An 18,167-nucleotide genomic window follows, 5' to 3' on the forward strand; every position below is an offset into this window, starting at 1 on the left:
ATTCAATACAAAAGTTATAGTTGTTGTTAGAATTGTTGTTTTTAGAAATTTATAAAACTTTTATACGTCACTTTTTTACATAACCTCAAAATTTCCGGAAAAATGTGAAAAATCGTTTTTTTTTTGTCTTTTTGTCTTTTGGTTTTTTATTTTTAACTTCCGCAAAATTAATTTAATTTTGACGAAACTTGGTGAAAGTATACCTTTCTATGTCTTAAATAACCACAAATTTTTCAGATAAAAAAAATCAAAAAGTTTCTGAGACATTCATTTATTACGGTCCAAAACATTAAAAAAAATTCTAAGAAAAATCATCGAGCAGAGTTCTGCCGTGCTCATTTTTTTCGTTTAAACATATACTTTTTGATAAAATAAAAAAATCTAATCATAAGAGATTTTTGCTTTTTTTTCATCTTTGAGCATATTTTTGAATTGTGATTAGAAATTTTTTTTATTTTATCAAAAAGTATATGATTTTTCTAAGTAGAATTTTTTTGAAAAACAGAGCGGTTCAAAATGGAAAAAATTAATATCTCGGAAACTTTTTTTAGATTTTTTTATCTAAAAAAATTGTGGTTATTTAAGATACAGAGACTTATGTTTTCACCAAGTTTCATCAAAATTAAATTATTTTTGCCAAAATGAGAAATAAAAAACGAAAGACAAAATAAGAATGATTTTTCGCATTTTTCACGAAAATTTTGAGGTTACATAAAAAGTGACCTCTACAAAAGTTGCAGATTTTGCATGATCTACAACTTAAGTATTGGATACTTTTTTTGACGTCAACTTTCGCCGATAACCGCAATAATACCATTGAAAAAAATTTATATCTCGGAAACTTTTAGATTTTTTTTATCTAAAAAAATTGTGGTTATTTAAGATACAGAGACGTATGTTTTCACCAAGTTTCATCAAAATTAAATTATTTTAGCCAAAATGAAAAATAAAAAACGATAAAGACAAAATAAGAATGATTTTTCGCATTTTTCTCAAAAATTTTGAGGTTACATAAAAAGTGACCTCTACAAAAGTTGCAGATTTTTGCATGATCTACAACTTTTGTATTGGATACTTTTTTGATATCAACTTTCACCGATAACCGCAATAATACCCTTGAAAAAAATTTCTCAGAAACTTTTTGATTTTTTTTATCTAAAAAAATTGTGGTTATTTAAGACACAGAGACGTATGTTTTCACCTAGAAATTAAATTATTTTTGCGGAAATGAAAAATAAAAATCGAAAAAAGAAAAAAAAAAATTTCGCATTTTTTCGAAAATTTTGAGGTTACATAAAAAGTGACCTCTACAAAAGTTGCAGATTTTTGCATGATCTACAACTTTTGTATTGGATACTTTTTTGATGTCAACTTTCGCCGATAATCGCAATAATATCATTGAAAAAAATTTATATCTCGGAAACATTTTGATTTTATCTAAAAAAATTGTAGTTATTTAAGACATAAAGACGTATATTTTCACCAAGTTTCGTCAAAATTAAATTATTTTTGCCGAAATGAAAAATAAAAAAGGAAGACAGAAATTTTTCGCATATTTTTCGAAATTATTGAGGTTACATAAAAAAATGACCTCTACAAAAGTTGCAGATTTTTTAATGATCTACAACTTTTGTATTGGATACTCTTTTTGATGTCAACTTTCGCCGATAACCGCAATAATACCATTGAAAAAAATTAATATTTCCGAAATTTTTTGATTTTTTTTTATCTAAAAAAATTGTGGTTATTTAAGACACAGAGACGTATGTTTTCACCAAGAAATTAAATTATTTTAGCCGAAATAAAAAATAAAAAGGAAAAAGACAAAAGAAAATGATTTTTCGCATTTTTTTTAAATTTTGAGGTTACATAAAAAGTTTTGCTGCAACTTTTGTAGAGGTCTACAAAAGTTGCAGATTTTTGCACGATCTACAACTTTTGTACTGGATACTTTTTTTGAAGTCAACTTTCGACGATAATTGCAGTAATACCATTCTTCACCACTTTTCAACCCCCCAAATCAACCCTCCACCATTATCCGCTCACGCATTTATTTTTTTTTACATTTATTATGAACCCCTTTACCATTTCTAATTTAACAATTTTTTCGCTTTTTTCCTTCGATCGGTCTATCTGTAAAAAATACTACTTTACATTTAAAATTAAATAGTTTTGCCGTTTTACAAAATTCGCGTAACGAAAAAATAAATAAAAATACTAATCTGATACATCTGAAATAATTTTTATATTTGTTTCAAGTATTTGTTACCAATTTTTTTAAAGCACTGTGTTTAGTTTACGAATCTCAGTGTCAACGACTGAACTACGTATCAATCCACCTGATGTGATATGACAACAGGGCACTAGGCGGACAAAAAACGTCAATAAAATAAGAATGGTAGAATATAGTCGCATTTTGTTATATTACATTAATTTTAATTTTAAGTTTATCGGTTTCTACGTTAAGTATTTAGTGAAATATGTCGAGTAGTGCAACAGTATGACCTTGTAAAGTTATTTATTGCTGTGTTAGTGACAGTACTGCGTGTTTGTGTGTCTTCATCGTCAAATTTTCACATGGAAAAACATGTATACGAACCAAGAAAGATGGGATTTGACAACAGAGGTAGCCTCGACATAAATATGACCGTTTCCAAAGTTACACCCTGCGTACGAAAAATAAAAACACCATTTAACTGGTAGAGAGACCGCCTCGTCGAAAATTCACACCTACCTAAGCTAAATCGTACCCCAACATCTCCTCCAGGCCGTACCCGAACAATTTAAAGTCCCTCTCGTACATCTTGTACAACGCCTGAATCTCGAATATGGACAACTGCTGGAAGTACCACCTTAGATGCTCCTTTGTGTGGCCGCTTCGCGTCACCGGAAACACGATCGGGGGTGCCCCCACCATATCCAGGACAGTCTTGGTGTCTTCCGAGATTGTCTCGTAGTGGCCGATGAAGGTGTAATTGAGAAGGCAGGGCGAACAGAGGTCGTAGATGGGCGTCCAGTGCTCGTTGGTGTTGATGCCCTCTGTAAGGAGGTAGTGGACGAATTCCTGGAAGGTGACGTTGGTGCCGGACTGTATCTCGGACCTGGACGCGTTCACGCGGTACTTACGTAAGATGTGCCTGCCGTATCTCGCCTAAAAACGAGAAAAATATCAAGTATTTTACATTTGTCGTATTTGAGGTTAGGAAATCAGATGAGACCTACTAAACTATTTTTGGCGTATTTCGTTATTGAGGTTAGGAAATCAAATGGGACCTACTACTATAATTAGTCACTGAAATTGTACTGGCTGTAGTCCTCGTATTTTTGCATAGTACGAACCTAATTCAATAAATATTTTTACGTTTGACGTTTTACCTGGAAATATTTAGAGCTGGGCAGGCTGTCCACAAATTTATTCCTAAACGCTGATAGCAGCCTCTCAAACGGATGCCTAGCGATGAGAAAAATTGTGTAATCCTTGAGGCAAGCCCTCGCCTCATCCCGACTCAATTGCGACAACCTCAACGTTGAATTTTCGGAATGCGCCAACGTCGCCGGTATTTCAACTAGATTCGTAGCGCTGGACTCGCCAGTAAGCACCATCATGACCTAAAACAAAAAAAATTATAAGATCGTACAATTTTTTAAATCGTTCAAATCTTTTTACCCTTTTAAAGTTAGTACAGGCGACCTTAGGAACATAACAGTACAGTAACTTATGCTTGTGATCCACCAGGATGTGGTCCAAGCTCGTGACGTTCAACCTGCCCCTAGATTTCACTACCAAATTGTCGCAGCCCATCGTTAGCTGCTCTTGACGCGTGATCTGCTCCAGCCAAGGGTAACATTGCGCTTGTAACACTAAAAAAGACACTAGTCATGTAGCAAATGCTTGTATTCGACTCTTGGGGCGCTACTAACCTGTGAACGGCACTACAATTAAAACGATTACCGATGTCCATTTGAGTTTCAGGTCCGTACAGATCATTTCTCTTTAGCATGTCTCGGGACGGTCTTTCCGCAGTTTCTTGACAAACCTCAACTCAGACTTATTCACAATTCCTATAAAAAAAAATCACTCATTTAGCAAATATGTGCTTATCTCGGACAAGCAAATCAAAAAAGCTATATCTGATAAGTGTGTAAAAATTATTTATTAGCAAGAATCAAACTTCAAATGAAAGTGAAAGTGATATACAACCGAAATTTCCCAANAAAATAAAAAAAAAATCTATTCACAAGTCATTTTTGTTTTTTTTTTTTGCATTTTTTAGCATATTCTTGAATTGAGATTCCACATTTTTTCTATTTTATCAAAAAGTATACGTCAAAACGAAAAAGTAAAATTGTTGTTTGAAAAAAAATTGTTTCGAACCGGACAATATTAATATCTCGGAAACTTTTAGATTTGTTTATCTAAAAAAATTGTGGTTATGTAAGACACAGATTAAATTATTTTTGCCAAAATGAAAAATAAAAAATGAATAAGACAAAAAAAATGATTTTTCACATTTTTTTCGAAAATTTTGAGGTTACATAAAAAGTGACCTCTACAAAAGTTGCAGATATTTGCACGATCTACAACTTTTGTATTGGATACTTTTTTTGACGTCAACTTTCGCCGATAATCGCAATAATACCGTTGAAAAAAATTTATCTCGGAAACTTTTAGATTTTTTTATCTAAAAAAATTGTAGTTATTTAAGACACGGAGACGTATATTTTCACCAAGTTGCGTCAATATTAAATTATTTTTGCCAATATGAATAAAAAACGAAAATAAGACAAAAAAATTATTTTTCGCATTTTTTTCAAAAATTTTGGGGTTACATAAAATAATGACCTCTACAAAAGTTGCAGATTTTTGCATAACTTTTGTATTGGATACTTTTTTTGATGTCAACTTTTGCCGATAACCGCATTACCATTGAAAAAATTTATATCTCGGAAACTTTTTGATTTTCTTTTTATCTAAAAAAATTGTGGTTATTTAAGACACAGAGACGAATGTTTTCACTAAGTTTCGTCAAAATTAAATTATTTTTGCCAAAATGAAAAATAAAAAATGAAAATGACAAAAAAAAATTATTTTTCGCATTTTTTTCGAAAATTTTGAGGTTACATAAAAAAGTGACTCTACAAAAGTTGCAGATTTTTGTATGAATTACAGCATTTGTATTGGACACTTTTTTTATGTCAACTTTCGCTGATAATCGCAATACTGTTGAAAAAAATTTATTTCGGAAACTTTTAGATTTTTTTTATCTAAAAAAATTGTGGTTATTTAAGATACAGAGACGTATATATATTTTCACCAAGTTTTGTCAAAATTAAATTATTTTTGCCAAAATGAAACGTAAATGAAAAAAGACAAAAAAAATGATTTTTCGCATTTTTTTCGAAAATTTTAGAGACTTATGTTTTCACCAAGCTTCGTCAAAATTAAATTATTTCTGCCAAAATGAAAAATAAAAAACGAAAAAAAGGCAAAAAAACGACTTTTTTCAAAAATTTTGAGGTTACATAAAAAAGTGACCTCTACAAAAGTTGCAGATTTTTGCATGATTTACAACTTTTGTATTGGATATTTTTTTTTAAGTGAACTTTCACAGATAATCGCAATAATACCATTCCTCACCACTTTTCGACCCCCCCAAATCAACCCTCCACCCCCGCTCACGCATTTATCTTTTTTACGTTTACTTTAACAATTTGTTCGCTTTTTTCCTCTAAATGAGTTACTTCGATCGGACTAATTGTAAAAAATACTATTTTGCATTTAAAATTAATTACTTTTGCCGTTTTACAAAATTCGCATAACGAAAAATAAATAAAAATACTAATCTGATACATCTAAAATAATTTTTATAATTGTTTCAAGTATTTGTTACCATTTTTTTAAAGCACTGTGTTTAGCTTACGAATCTCAGTGTCAACGACTGAACTAAGTATCAATCCACCTGACGTGATATGACAACAGGGCACTAGGCGGACAAAAAACAAGCAGCCAATATTGTTTTAATAAAATGAGAATGGCAGAATATAGGCCCATTTCATTTTATTACATTAATTTTAAGGTTATCAGTTTCTACGTAAAGAAGTATTTAGTGAAATATGTCGAGTAGTGCAACAGTATGACCTTCTAAAATTATTTATTGCCGTGTTAGTGACAGTACTGCGTGTTTGTGTGTCTTCATCGTCAAATTTTCACATGAAAAAACATGTATACGAACCAAGAAAGATGGGATTTGACAACAGAGGTAGCCTCGACATAAATATGACCGCTTCCAAAGTTACACCCTGCACACGAAAAATAAAAACACCATTTAACTGGTAGAGAGACCGCCTCGTCGAAAATTCACACCTACCTAAGCCAAATCGTACCCCAACATCTCCTCCAGGCCGTACCCGAACAATTTAAAGTCCCTCTCGTACATCTTGTACAACGCCTGAATCTCGAATATGGACAATTGCTGGAAGTACCACCTTAGATGCTCCTTCGTGTGGCCGCTTCGCGTCACCGGAAACACGATCGGGGGTGCCCCCACCATATCCAGGACAGTCTTGGTGTCTTCCGAGATTGTCTCGTAGTGGCCGATGAAGGTGTAATTCAGAAGGCAGGGCGAACAGAGGTCGTAGATGGGAGTCCAGTGCTCGTTGGTGGTGATGCCCTCCGTAAGGAGGTAGTGGACGAATTCCTGGAAGGTGACGTTGGTGCCGGACTGTATTTCGGACCTGGACGCGTTCACGCGGTACTTACGTAAGATGTGCCTGCCGTATCTCGCCTAAAAACGTGAAAAATATCAAGTATTTTACATTTGTCGTATTTGAGGTTAGGAAATCAGATGAGACCTACTAAACTATTTTTGGCGTATTTCGTTATTGAGGTTAGGAAATCAAATGGGACCTACTACTATAATTAGTCACTGAAATTGTACTGGCTGTAGTCCTCGTATTTTTGCATAGTACGAACCTAATTCAATAAATATTTTTACGTTTGACGTTTTACCTGGAAATATTTAGAGCTGGGCAGGCTGTCCACAAATTTATTCCTAAACGCTGATAGCAGCCTCTCAAACGGATGCCTAGCGATGAGAAAAATTGTGTAATCCTTGAGGCAAGCCCTCGCCTCATCCCGACTCAATTGCGACAACCTCAACGTTGAATTTTCGGAATGCGCCAACGTCGCCGGTATTTCAACTAGATTCGTAGCGCTGGACTCGCCAGTAAGCACCATCATGACCTAAAACAAAAAAAATTATAAGATCGTACAATTTTTTAAATCGTTCAAATCTTTTTACCCTTTTAAAGTTAGTACAGGCGACCTTAGGAACATAACAGTACAGTAACTTATGCTTGTGATCCACCAGGATGTGGTCCAAGCTCGTGACGTTCAACCTGCCCCTAGATTTCACTACCAAATTGTCGCAGCCCATCGTTAGCTGCTCTTGACGCGTGATCTGCTCCAGCCAAGGGTAACATTGCGCTTGTAACACTAAAAAAGACACTAGTCATGTAGCAAATGCTTGTATTCGACTCTTGGGGCGCTACTAACCTGTGAACGGCACTACAATTAAAACGATTACCAATGTCCATTTGAGTTTCAGGTCCGTACAGATCATTTCTCTTTAGCATGTCTCGGGACGGTCTTTCCGCAGTTTCTTGACAAACCTCAACTCAGACTTATTCACAATTCCTATAAAAAAAAATCACTCATTTAGCAAATATGTGCTTATCTCGGACAAGCAAATCAAAAAAGCTATATCTGATAAGTGTGTAAAAATTATTTATTAGCAAGAATCAAACTTCAAATGAAAGTGAAAGTGATATACAACCGAAATTTCCCAAATTTATTATTGTTGGCACGGGAAAAAAACCTTGCTGCAATAACAATTTTATTGCCATTCAAATATTATTCTTGGAACATCCAAGCTACCAAAAATATATGACCCAGATAAACTTCTCTGCATTAGGTATATATTTAAAAACAGGAAATTATTGATTAACCGTTTCCTCTACTTTTATCTGTTCGGTATTAATATAATCATAAACTCACCATATTCTGACACTTCTTTCGTGTTGTCTTTCATAACCCTGCCAGTTTCAACATTCTGCAAATTATAAGTCCTCCAAACATACCTCCAACTTATCTTAGTTTTGCTTCTCTGCCGTTGCTGTTTCAAAGTGAACGTTCTCTTTATAGCCTTCTTTAAATCCAAGACCGTAGTCCCTCTTTGAGGTATCTAAAATACGAGTCTTTTATTTAAACATACGATGTCACATTGCGATAACTTACAACAACGTTCAGTGGACTTTCAGAATATCTCGTAACGGTAACCGTTATAGACTGGCCCTGGGCCACAGCGATTTGTGCCAAGACTTCCTCTGTGGTCACGTCCACAGGTAAATCGCAAAGTAGTGGGTCTGCAGCTATCAATCGCCGCAGACTGCTCTGAGATATCTCTAACAGGTCTTCGTGAGACAAGTTTTCTATTTCTTCATCCAGCGTGAGAGGTTTCTGCTCGATGTCCACGTGTTCACTCATTCTTTAGGAGGATAACACAACGATAAATATTTATTATTAGACGTTAACGAAACGCTGATAACACGAAAATCAAAGTTGTTTTAAGGTTATGAAAGAAAGCGTTATCCGAAGATAAGCACCCAATACTTTATGTAATATTTGTAATGCTGCGTAAAGTGATAAGATAAATTATGTTGTCTTTATACGGAAGATAAAAATAAATCGTAAACAGACGCGAATTGAAATCAACATTTGATAAAAATCGTCAAAATTTGTCAAATCTGTCAAATGACGCGAAGCCGAAAATCGAATACCAATATCGAACATCGAATGTTCCATTATGCTTTCATCGAATCGTATGAACCACCCACCACAAACCATTTGATTTGAATAGGAGTATTGGAATGGAATTAATGAACACCATTTTAATAAAAATATATAAATGGTATAATAATAGTGAGGACAATATTTTGCAAATGTAAACAGGATTTAGGACGTGACAGAAATTTCCATCAAAGCATGAGGTACCCATGGGATGTGCAAATATGCAAATTAAAAAGGTCAAAAGGCGATAGTTTTTATGAACTTTGTTAATTGCCCAGTTTTTCTATAAATATGTTTAATTAGCCATTAAATTAATCAATCAGGTCAAATACATTCCCAGCATAAAAAGGAAAAAAAAATCAGGAAAAATTACAATATCTTACCATTAAAATTACATCTTCATAATGAGCAAAACTACACAAAAAACTACACCAAAAGAAAGAATTCACTATTGATATGACCTTCATTGATAAATATTAATTTGAACATTTATAACTGTTGTAAGAAATAAAAAACATGTACAGTGAGGCAAATAAGTTTTCGTATTGTTTATAGGTAATTATTGCGCTGGTTAACTTGTCTGTGCGGCTTTATGCTTGCAAATAATTATTACATCACCTGTTTCGTTTTACCGAAGAAGACAAAAATTTGACGAGTAAACAGAAAATGAGGAGCGTAGAGTTTCCGCTCTTTTTATTTACCTAACGAGCCGTGATAATTTTTTAAGTAAACAAAAGTAATGGATCTATTAACTTATTAGCAGTAAATATAAGAAAATTGTAATTTCGCAATTAACACTGAATGTTAATGCACCTGCATCGATTTTTATTTTATTTTATTGGAACAGGTATTTTCTCAGAACGAAAATAATACTTCACTCCCTGGAAGAGAAATATTTCTGTAATTTGCCACGGCAACTTAAAAAACGTAAATAAACAAATCCGTATTTTTATTTTTAAAAGTTCTATTTTTCACTTTCTATTTATAGTAATTTTTTTCTACTATGTTGGAGGTTTGGATATTTTTAGTAATTTTCTTCGCGCGGCGTTGGCAGTCAGTTGTTCTAGAGATTATTATTTCGTGAGTGGTTGTGGCGGTCGTAATAGAATCGCAGTGAATATTTTTGTGCAAAAACAGCGAGGTAGTTTTGGGTCGATTGTGATATAAATCATACGTTTCTGTTAGTCATGTGTATATAAGTTCAACAAAATGATTATTGAACAAGTCGATGCTTTTAAAAGTTGGCTAACAGCTGTTCTCAGGCCGATGTAAGTTGACCCCCCATATTTAACATTTTTTGCAATTTCTATATTAGTGTCCTTTCGACTTTATCGAATTACTTAAACTTTTAAACAAATCGTAAGGAAGTATTATACAGTAACGTACAATTATGGAAGCTTTTAAAAACGATCTTTAGTGCAAATTGCTTATGCTGTAACATAACCTCATTGTTTACGCGTCAAACCATCCCAATTTTCTTGTAGGTGTGAAGCTGACCCAGCTGCTTTAGCTAAATACGTGCTGGCATTAATTAAGAAGGATAAATCAGAGGAAGAACTGAGGAAAAGTATGGTGGGTCAGTTGGATGTATTTTTGGAAGGAGGTAAGCTACGTGAAAACAGCTTTCTCGACAGTTCGAGTTACATAAATGATTTGTTTCCAGAGACTGAATCATTTGTGGATTTAGTTTTCCAAACGTTGAACACAAAAGACTATATTAATACGCCAGTTATACCAAACGCGAATCCCCCAAATCCGAATGTTGTAAAATCTACCAAAGAACAGCCGAAGGAATCAAAAATGATTGTGCAGCCCAGCGAGCTGCCGAATCTGAACGAGGCCATCAACGGGGCTGCAAAAAAGGAAGCCGAGGCCAGAAGGGACAGAGAATTGAGGAAAAATTCAGACGCAGTAAGTAACTTTTATGATATCGAATTTCCTTACTTTAATTAATAATATTGGGTTGGTATTAGGCTACAAAAGATTATTTTGCTTGTTGGGGTAAGGCGCAGAGTTCCAAAAATTTGAGAAAATTTGTTGTCTTTCCTGACAACACAAAATAATAATTTTAACTGACATTTATATTGTTTCGTCGATTTTAATGTTAGTGGACTGTAGTTTATTCAACTTTTACGACTGAGCATGTCTTCTTTCTTATACACACTGACAACCTAACAAACAAAAAATATCATTTTTCACAGCTGTCTTTTTGTTTATACAAAAATGTTGTGTAATGCTAAGATTGTTCATTGTCACTATTTTCATTTAACATTTCTGCAAGGAGCGGGAGGACAGGCCACTTCGCAGGAGATCCCCGCGACACCGTTCTTTGTCAAGGAACCGCTCCAAGTCACGCTCACGGTCGTGGGACCGATTGAAACGTTCCCGTTCCAGGGAGAAGTCCCGGGAACGCGAGCAGCACCGCTTGGACCGCGAGAAGAGAGAACGTAACAGGCCCTGGAGGAACAAGTCGCCTTTGAGAAGATACGAGCGCAGGAGGTCCAGAGCTTCTCGAACGCCGTCCCCGATCAGGCCCAGGTCTCGATCCAGGAGCCCCCGACACTCCCACCGTGGCCGTTACAGGACCAGAGCGACGGCGAGCCGCAGCAGGTCCCGTTCGCTGGAAAAGAGAGACAGACGAGACTCTTTGAAAGAGAAGGAGAAGGAACCGTCGAGACCCGGCACCCCGACGCAAGACTCGAATCACGGTGACATGGATTTGCGCCTTACCAACAGCACGCAGAGTATACAGAGTGTCGTGGTGCAGCAGGGCAGCAAGAAACGTTGCAGGGACTTTGACGAGAAAGGTAGGAGGGGAAAAATACCAAAGTCTCGAGTCGTTCTAATAAAATATTCTCTTTGAAGGTTACTGCATGCGAGGGGAGATGTGTCCGTTCGACCACGGCATCGATCCGGTGGTTCTGGAGGACGCCACGCTAACCAGGGTGTTATCGTATAACCCCAATGGTACACCGGTGGTCGTACCGTCTGGGGTTATACCTACACCAGTGCTTAATGCTCCAGGTCACCCCATGCTGGGCCAGAGACATCCGGTGCCCCAGGACAACCCGTACAATCCGCAGGCCCCGCAGATCTGGAGGGACGCCAGGTTCAGGGGGCCACGGCCGCTCGGAATACCAAGGGTGAGTTTTTTTCTTTAGTTTTGTCGCCCGTTTTAATTTTATTATTTTAATATTGCCCGGAAAAGCAGTGAAATGAGACAATTATTAGAGGGTCAGTGAAATTAAATATACAGGGTGTTACTTTAAATGAGGTCATACGCGAAAGCTACCTGGTTTAACTTTACTAGTATTTAAAACAAAATAATAAATAATATAAAAAAATATAGTTCAAATCGGTTAGATTAGTATTTTTATTTACAAATAATGTAAAAAAAATATATTTCTTTAAAAATAGAATGTTTTTTTTTAATTTTTGGCACTTCGTCCATATTGAAATAAAAAAAAATTGGTTTTCTCTAACGGTTTATTTAAAAAGGTAACGACAGGCAACGCTGACAGTGCACTGATACAACTTACCGTACTAATCCCAGTGGCGGCGTAAATGAACAAGAATTGAAGTGCATTTTAAAAAACTAATTATAAATTGACGGATAGAACCGATTGACTTGAAACTTGGACTGTAAGTAGAAAATAGCTCAAGAAACAAATGATGATGCCGAATGCCGATGAGCGCTTTTGCCCAGGGGGTGGAAGCCACCCTTTCTAGGGAGTGAAAAATAAAATACTGAAAATTACCCCAGGATAAAGCAATCAATTTTAAGCAAAAAGTATCTTATGAACATTTTTCGATGAGTCAATATTTATAATAAGTTATTGGTGATTGAAAATGTACATTTTTTATTAAAAAAAAAATACATTTTTCAGTAGTTTTTCTTGAATAACTCTGAAAATAGACATTCTGTGAAAAAAAAAACATCACGAAGAAAATTAAGCTTATAGAAAAATAAAAAGATTGAGTTTTTTTCATTGTGTAGGTGTAATAGGTGCTGAGATACAGCTGACTGACGATAGTTTCATGTCAGCCAGAAACTAAATTGGAAGCATTTAACGTAAAATAACTTAAAAAATTCTATTTTTCAAGAAAAATGCACTGAACATGTTTAAAAGTACTTAAAAAAATCTTTACAATGAACTTGACTTTAAGTCGTGAGCATAAAAATTAACAGAGTTGTGATCAAAATAAAACTGTTAATTCGCCTTTTCGGAAAAAAAAAATCCGTACAAAAACTACTGATTTTTTCACGTGATTTAAAATTAAAGGTAATCCTTCTACAATTTACATTTTTTATGTGCTAACAATATATTATACAAGTTTAGGCGGTTTAGAATGCATATTTTTGAAAATATTACATGTTGATTGAAAAAATTTTTAAATCCAAAAAAAATTACATATTTTTGAAACTACTTTAAAAATAAAAGAGTTACAACAAATATTTAAGAGTACAAAAGTTTCGATTTTTTTCCACAGAATATTTTGTTGTTTTTTTTTTATTTGTGTAGGATAAAAATTAACAGAGATGCCGCTGCTAGAAATTTGCAGTTGAGGGCGAAGGTCATGTTTTCCAAACCCTTTAACTTCAAAAATCTCATAAATAACGAGTTAAAAAATATTCAATTTTGCAGTACGTTTAGCTGTCGAAATTTTCCGTAAAATAGTTTTCGGATCGTCTTAATAGCTTTAAAATTAAGGAAGTTATCGTTAAAAAACCAACCAATTTGTATAATGAAGGGCGATTTTTAAGAAACCCAATGATCTGATAAACACTAAAGGAGGGCATTATAGGCGAGCGGCTCACCCCTAAAAAGATGCTTCTAAATGAAGGTAACCAACTAAATTTTTAAAAACAAAGACCTACGGCATGGAACTTTTTTTATTTTATAAAGTGTATTTTTCTGATAATTTACATATTTTTTAAATATTTTTCGGTGTGCTCAGTCAATTGTTATAAACAAAAAAGTTGTAAAAAAAAATTACACGCCGAATGCCTTTGAAAACATTTTTTTGCTTTGTGCTTCAATACAAGCATCTACTCTTGTTCTCATAGAATTGCGTATGCGTTCAAATATGCCTGGTGATTTTTTTATCGTTTCACACCCTGCTACAATGCGGTTTCGCAAATCATTGATATCTTCAACTGGCCTTGAGTAGATCAAAGATTTCAGATATCCCCATATGCAAAAATCCAAAGGATTAAGGTCAGGGGAGCGGGCTGGCCAATTTACATATCCTCCTCGACCTATCCATCGATTGGCATACACCTCATCCAAGTGACGTCTTGCACGTATACTAAAGTGGGCTGGTGCNTGAGAGAACGTAACAGGCCCTGGAGGAACAAGTCGCCTTTGAGAAGATACGAGCGCAGGAGGTCCAGAGCTTCTCGAACGCCGTCCCCGATCAGGCCCAGGTCTCGATCCAGGAGCCCCCGACACTCCCACCGTGGCCGTTACAGGACCAGAGCGACGGCGAGCCGCAGCAGGTCCCGTTCGCTGGAAAAGAGAGACAGACGAGACTCTTTGAAAGAGAAGGAGAAGGAACCGTCGAGACCCGGCACCCCGACGCAAGACTCGAATCACGGTGACATGGATTTACGCCTTACCAACAGCACGCAGAGTATACAGAGTGTCGTGGTGCAGCAGGGCAGCAAGAAACGTTGCAGGGACTTTGACGAGAAAGGTAGGAGGGGAAAAATACCAAAGTCTCGAGTCGTTCTAATAAAATATTCTCTTTGAAGGTTACTGCATGCGAGGGGAGATGTGTCCGTTCGACCACGGCATCGATCCGGTGGTTCTGGAGGACGCCACGCTAACCAGGGTGTTATCGTATAACCCCAATGGTACACCGGTGGTCGTACCGTCTGGGGTTATACCTACACCAGTGCTTAATGCTCCAGGTCACCCCATGCTGGGCCAGAGACATCCGGTGCCCCAGGACAACCCGTACAATCCGCAGGCCCCGCAGATCTGGAGGGACGCCAGGTTCAGGGGGCCACGGCCGCTCGGAATACCAAGGGTGAGTTTTTTTCTTTAGTTTTGTCGCCCGTTTTAATTTTATTATTTTAATATTGCCCGGAAAAGCAGTGAAATGAGACAATTATTAGAGGGTCAGTGAAATTAAATATACAGGGTGTTACTTTAAATGAGGTCATACGCGAAAGCTACCTGGTTTAACTTTACTAGTATTTAAAACAAAATAAATTTAAAAAATATAGTTCATATCGGTTAGATTAGTATTTTTATTTACAAATAATGCTAAAAAAATATATTTCTTTAAAAATAGAATGTTTTTTTTTTAATTTTTGGCACTTTGCCCACATTGAAATAAAAAAAAATTGGTTTTCTCTAACGGTTTATTTAAAAAGGTAACGACAGGCAACGCTGACAGTGCACTGATACAACTTACCGTACTAATCCCAGTGGCGGCGTAAATGAACAAGAATTGAAGTGCATTTTAAAAAACTAATTATAAATTGACGGATAGAACCGATTGACTTGAAACTTGGACTGTAAGTAGAAAATAGCTCAAGAAACAAATGATGATGCCGAATGCCGATGAGCGCTTTTGCCCAGGGGGTGGAAGCCACCCTTTCTAGGGAGTGAAAAATAAAATACTGAAAATTACCCCAGGATAAAGCAATCAATTTTAAGCAAAAAGTATCTTATGAACATTTTTCGATGAGCCAGTATTTATAATAAGTTATTGGTGATTGGAAATGTAAATTTTTTATTAAAAAAAAAGACATTTTTCAGTAGTTTTTCTTGAATAACTCGGAAAATAGACATTCTGTGAAAAAGAAAACATCACGAAGAAAATTAAGCTTATAGAAAAAGATAGTTTATAGTTTTTTTCATTGTGTAGGTGTAATAGGTGCTGAGATACAGCTGACTGACGATAGTTTCATGTCAGCCAGAAACTAAATTGGAAGCATTTAACGTAAAATAACTTAAAAAATTCTATTTTTCAAGAAAAATGCACTGAACATGTTTAAAAGTACTTAAAAAAATCTTTACAATGAACTTGACTTTAAGTCGTGAGCATAAAAATTAACAGAGTTGTGATCAAAATAAAACTGTTAATTCGCCTTTTCGGAAAAAAAAATCGGTACAAAAACTACTGATTTTTTCACGTGATTTAAAATTAAAGGTAATCCTTCTACAATTTACATTTTTTATGTGCTAACAATATATTATACAAGTTTAGGCGGTTTAGAATGCATATTTTTGAAAATATTACATGTTGATTGAAAAAATTTTTAAATCCAAAAAAAATTACATATTTTTGAAACTACTTTAAAAATAAAAGAGTTACAAAAAATATTCAAGAGTACAAAAGTTTAGATTTTTTTCCACAGAATATTTTGTTTTTTTTTTTATTTGTGTAGGATAAAAATTAACAGAGATGCCGCTGCTAGAAGTTTGCAGTTGAGGGCGAAGGTCATGTGTTCCAAACCCTTTAACCTCAAAAATCTCATAAATAACGAGTTAAAAAATATTCAATTTTGCAGTACTTTTAGCTGGCGAAATTTTCCGTAAAATAGTTTTTGGATTGTCTTAATAGCTTTAAAATTAAGGAAGTTATCGTTAAAAAACCAACCAATTTGTATAATGAAGGGCAATTTTTAAGAAACCCAATGATCTGATAAACACTAAAGGAGGGCATTATAGGCGAGCGGTTCACCCCTAAAAAAGGTAACCAACTAAATTTTTAAAAACAGAGACCTACAGCATGGAACTTTTTTTATTTTATAAAGTGTATTTTTCTGATAATTTACATATTTTTTAAATATTTTTCCGTGTGCTCAGTCAATTGTTATAAACAAAAAAGTTGTAAAAAAAAAATACACGCCGAATGCCTTTGAAAACATTTTTTTCTTGTAAAATGGACCAAAATGAACACTTTTTGTCCTTTGACAAAAATTCGAAAAATGCTTCGTTTCCGAGATATTTACAATTTAATGTGAAAAAAGTGACAAAATCGACAAACTTTTGGAATTTTTTTTCTTAAAAACTACTGAACAGAGTTTAATTCTAAAAAAGCATAATAATCGGCAGATCTTCTAGTTTAAGATATATTTTTTGGTATAGGTCAATTATTTTATTCAAGGTCTAAAGCGAGTAAAAAAAAACAGTACAAATAGTGAAATTGTAACTCTAGATCCATTGACACATGGATGGAAAATCGAAAATGGTTGTTTGGATTTTAATTATTTCGAATGAGAAACTGCGTTAAGATAAGTTTCAAAAATATTTTTGTTCATGTAGTGGAAAATGTTCTACGAAAAATTGTAACTGTTTGTCATCGAATCTGGAATGCTGTGCAGTCTGTGCGTGTTCAGATGAATGTCACAATGTTCCATCCGAAATTGATGATGAAACACTTAACTTCAACTCAAGAACTAAATAACGAAAAACTTATTATTTAAAAATTAAATAAAACAGAAATTAATATACTTTTATTGCTCTTAATATTTTTGTAAAATTAAAATAATTATCCTATACAATAAATGATCCAATAACTTTTTTATTTTTTGAGACCCCTAGTCAATTATTATTATTAGGTTAATTTTACGATTTAAAAAGCTTATTTAGTTTACTTTTGGTATAACTTTCAAGTCAATTTTAGCCATTTATAAAACCAAAAATCGAATACTTAAATTTGACTAATTACTTGCAAAAACCTTACTCCGGCTACAAAACCAAACAAAATGATCTTTTGAACATTTGTACTGTTAACATATATCGATTAAAAAAAATCATAATAATGTTAATTGTAAATATAACTTAATCCAATATACAGGGTGTATCTAAATAACACCAAAAAAATTCAAGGGGCGATTCTCCGATGAAAATTAATAGGGGTCTTTGGTACGCCCCTCCTAAAATTACAAAAAAAAAATTGTTTTTCTTTTTTATCTTCCACGTACATCAAGCTAAAGAAACCAAACTTGGTGAACATTATCTGTCAATAAAACTACACTTTTTGAAATTTTTTCAACCCTGAACTATTTTTGTAAGGGGTTGAAATAATCAACCCCTATGACATTTTTTCTTATAATTTTTTTTTCGATAAAATTTTTTCCTTTTAAAAAATATGTCTAAAAAACCCCATTCATTTACTAACTTTTTGATCTCTTCAAGTTTCTTCGAAAAGTTAAGGATTTATGACAAAAAAAATAAATGTATTGTAATGTATTTTTAAAAAGATGAGCTGTTTAACGCGAGTGTATTTTGCCGAAAGATCTAGTGGCCTGTTCTTTACAATGGAATCCGTAGAAACAAATGTCAATGTCATTTATTGT

The 18,167-nt window shown here is 34.3% G+C and overlaps 4 protein-coding genes across 7 annotated transcripts in view; 1 reads left to right on the forward strand and 3 right to left on the reverse strand.

Annotated features, from left to right (window-relative positions):
• Window positions 1–2,082: 2,082 nt before the first annotated feature.
• On the reverse strand, window positions 2,083–4,052 carry LOC108911474 (carbohydrate sulfotransferase 11-like). Its single transcript, XM_018716417.1, has 4 exons — window positions 3,922–4,052; window positions 3,668–3,861; window positions 3,376–3,609; window positions 2,083–3,151 (listed from the first exon to the last, which is right to left on the reverse strand). Exons 1-4 carry the CDS (start codon window positions 3,986–3,988, stop codon window positions 2,735–2,737), a joined length of 912 nt encoding a protein of 303 aa, XP_018571933.1. The 5' UTR covers window positions 3,989–4,052; the 3' UTR covers window positions 2,083–2,734.
• Window positions 4,053–5,898: 1,846 nt separating this feature from the next.
• On the reverse strand, window positions 5,899–9,290 carry LOC108911473 (carbohydrate sulfotransferase 11-like). 2 transcript variants are annotated; one of them, XM_018716416.1, is made up of 5 exons: window positions 9,232–9,290; window positions 7,556–7,696; window positions 7,302–7,495; window positions 7,010–7,243; window positions 5,899–6,785 (listed from the first exon to the last, which is right to left on the reverse strand). In XM_018716416.1, the coding sequence occupies exons 2-5, from the start codon at window positions 7,620–7,622 to the stop codon at window positions 6,369–6,371; spliced, it is 912 nt and encodes a 303-aa protein (XP_018571932.1). In that variant the 5' UTR covers window positions 7,623–7,696; window positions 9,232–9,290; the 3' UTR covers window positions 5,899–6,368. The 2 variants fall into 2 exon arrangements, with proteins under 2 accessions (XP_018571932.1, XP_018571931.1); XM_018716415.1 differs by lacking the exon at window positions 9,232–9,290 and adding an exon at window positions 8,057–8,144.
• On the reverse strand, window positions 7,629–8,545 carry LOC108911461 (U11/U12 small nuclear ribonucleoprotein 25 kDa protein). The gene is made up of 3 exons (XM_018716400.1): window positions 8,297–8,545; window positions 8,057–8,243; window positions 7,629–7,696 (listed from the first exon to the last, which is right to left on the reverse strand). Exons 1-3 carry the CDS (start codon window positions 8,543–8,545, stop codon window positions 7,629–7,631), a joined length of 504 nt encoding a protein of 167 aa, XP_018571916.1.
• Window positions 9,291–9,929: 639 nt separating the features above from the next.
• The window catches only part of LOC108911478 (zinc finger protein swm), a 22,930-nt gene continuing 14,692 nt past the window's right edge, over window positions 9,930–18,167 (forward strand). For 2 of the 3 annotated variants that reach the window (XM_023456145.1, XM_023456146.1), the window contains exons 1-6: window positions 9,930–10,116; window positions 10,333–10,451; window positions 10,512–10,759; window positions 11,130–11,302; window positions 14,193–14,545; window positions 14,604–14,881. In XM_023456145.1, the coding sequence (XP_023311913.1) occupies window positions 10,058–10,116; window positions 10,333–10,451; window positions 10,512–10,759; window positions 11,130–11,302; window positions 14,193–14,545; window positions 14,604–14,881 (1,230 nt within the window). In that variant the 5' untranslated portion in view covers window positions 9,930–10,057. Of the gene's footprint in view, window positions 10,117–10,332; window positions 10,452–10,511; window positions 10,760–11,129; window positions 11,656–11,713; window positions 11,992–14,192; window positions 14,546–14,603; window positions 14,882–18,167 lie in introns of all 3 variants that reach the window. The other variant, XM_018716421.2, reaches the window with a different exon arrangement.

The sequence above is a fragment of the Anoplophora glabripennis genome, unplaced genomic scaffold (assembly GCF_000390285.2).
Source record: "Anoplophora glabripennis isolate ALB-LARVAE unplaced genomic scaffold, Agla_2.0 scaffold794, whole genome shotgun sequence".
Taxonomy (NCBI): domain Eukaryota; kingdom Metazoa; phylum Arthropoda; class Insecta; order Coleoptera; family Cerambycidae; genus Anoplophora; species Anoplophora glabripennis.

Coding starts and splice junctions, on each gene's coding strand:
- LOC108911474 (XM_018716417.1), bottom strand. CDS start 3,988: ATGATCTGTACGGACCTGAAACTCAAATGGACATCGGTAATCGTTTTA. Junction 3,862..3,921: donor AATTGTAGTGCCGTTCACAG/GTTAGTAGCGCC, acceptor TGTCTTTTTTAG/TGTTACAAGCGCAATGTTAC. Junction 3,152..3,375: donor CCAGCTCTAAATATTTCCAG/GTAAAACGTCAA, acceptor TCTCGTTTTTAG/GCGAGATACGGCAGGCACAT.
- LOC108911473 (XM_018716416.1), bottom strand. CDS start 7,622: ATGATCTGTACGGACCTGAAACTCAAATGGACATTGGTAATCGTTTTA. Junction 7,244..7,301: donor CCTGTACTAACTTTAAAAGG/GTAAAAAGATTT, acceptor TTTTTGTTTTAG/GTCATGATGGTGCTTACTGG. Junction 6,786..7,009: donor CCAGCTCTAAATATTTCCAG/GTAAAACGTCAA, acceptor TCACGTTTTTAG/GCGAGATACGGCAGGCACAT.
- LOC108911461 (XM_018716400.1), bottom strand. CDS start 8,545: ATGAGTGAACACGTGGACATCGAGCAGAAACCTCTCACGCTGGATGAA. Junction 8,244..8,296: donor AAAGTCCACTGAACGTTGTT/GTAAGTTATCGC, acceptor CTCGTATTTTAG/ATACCTCAAAGAGGGACTAC. Junction 7,697..8,056: donor GAAAGAAGTGTCAGAATATG/GTGAGTTTATGA, acceptor TTTTTTTTATAG/GAATTGTGAATAAGTCTGAG.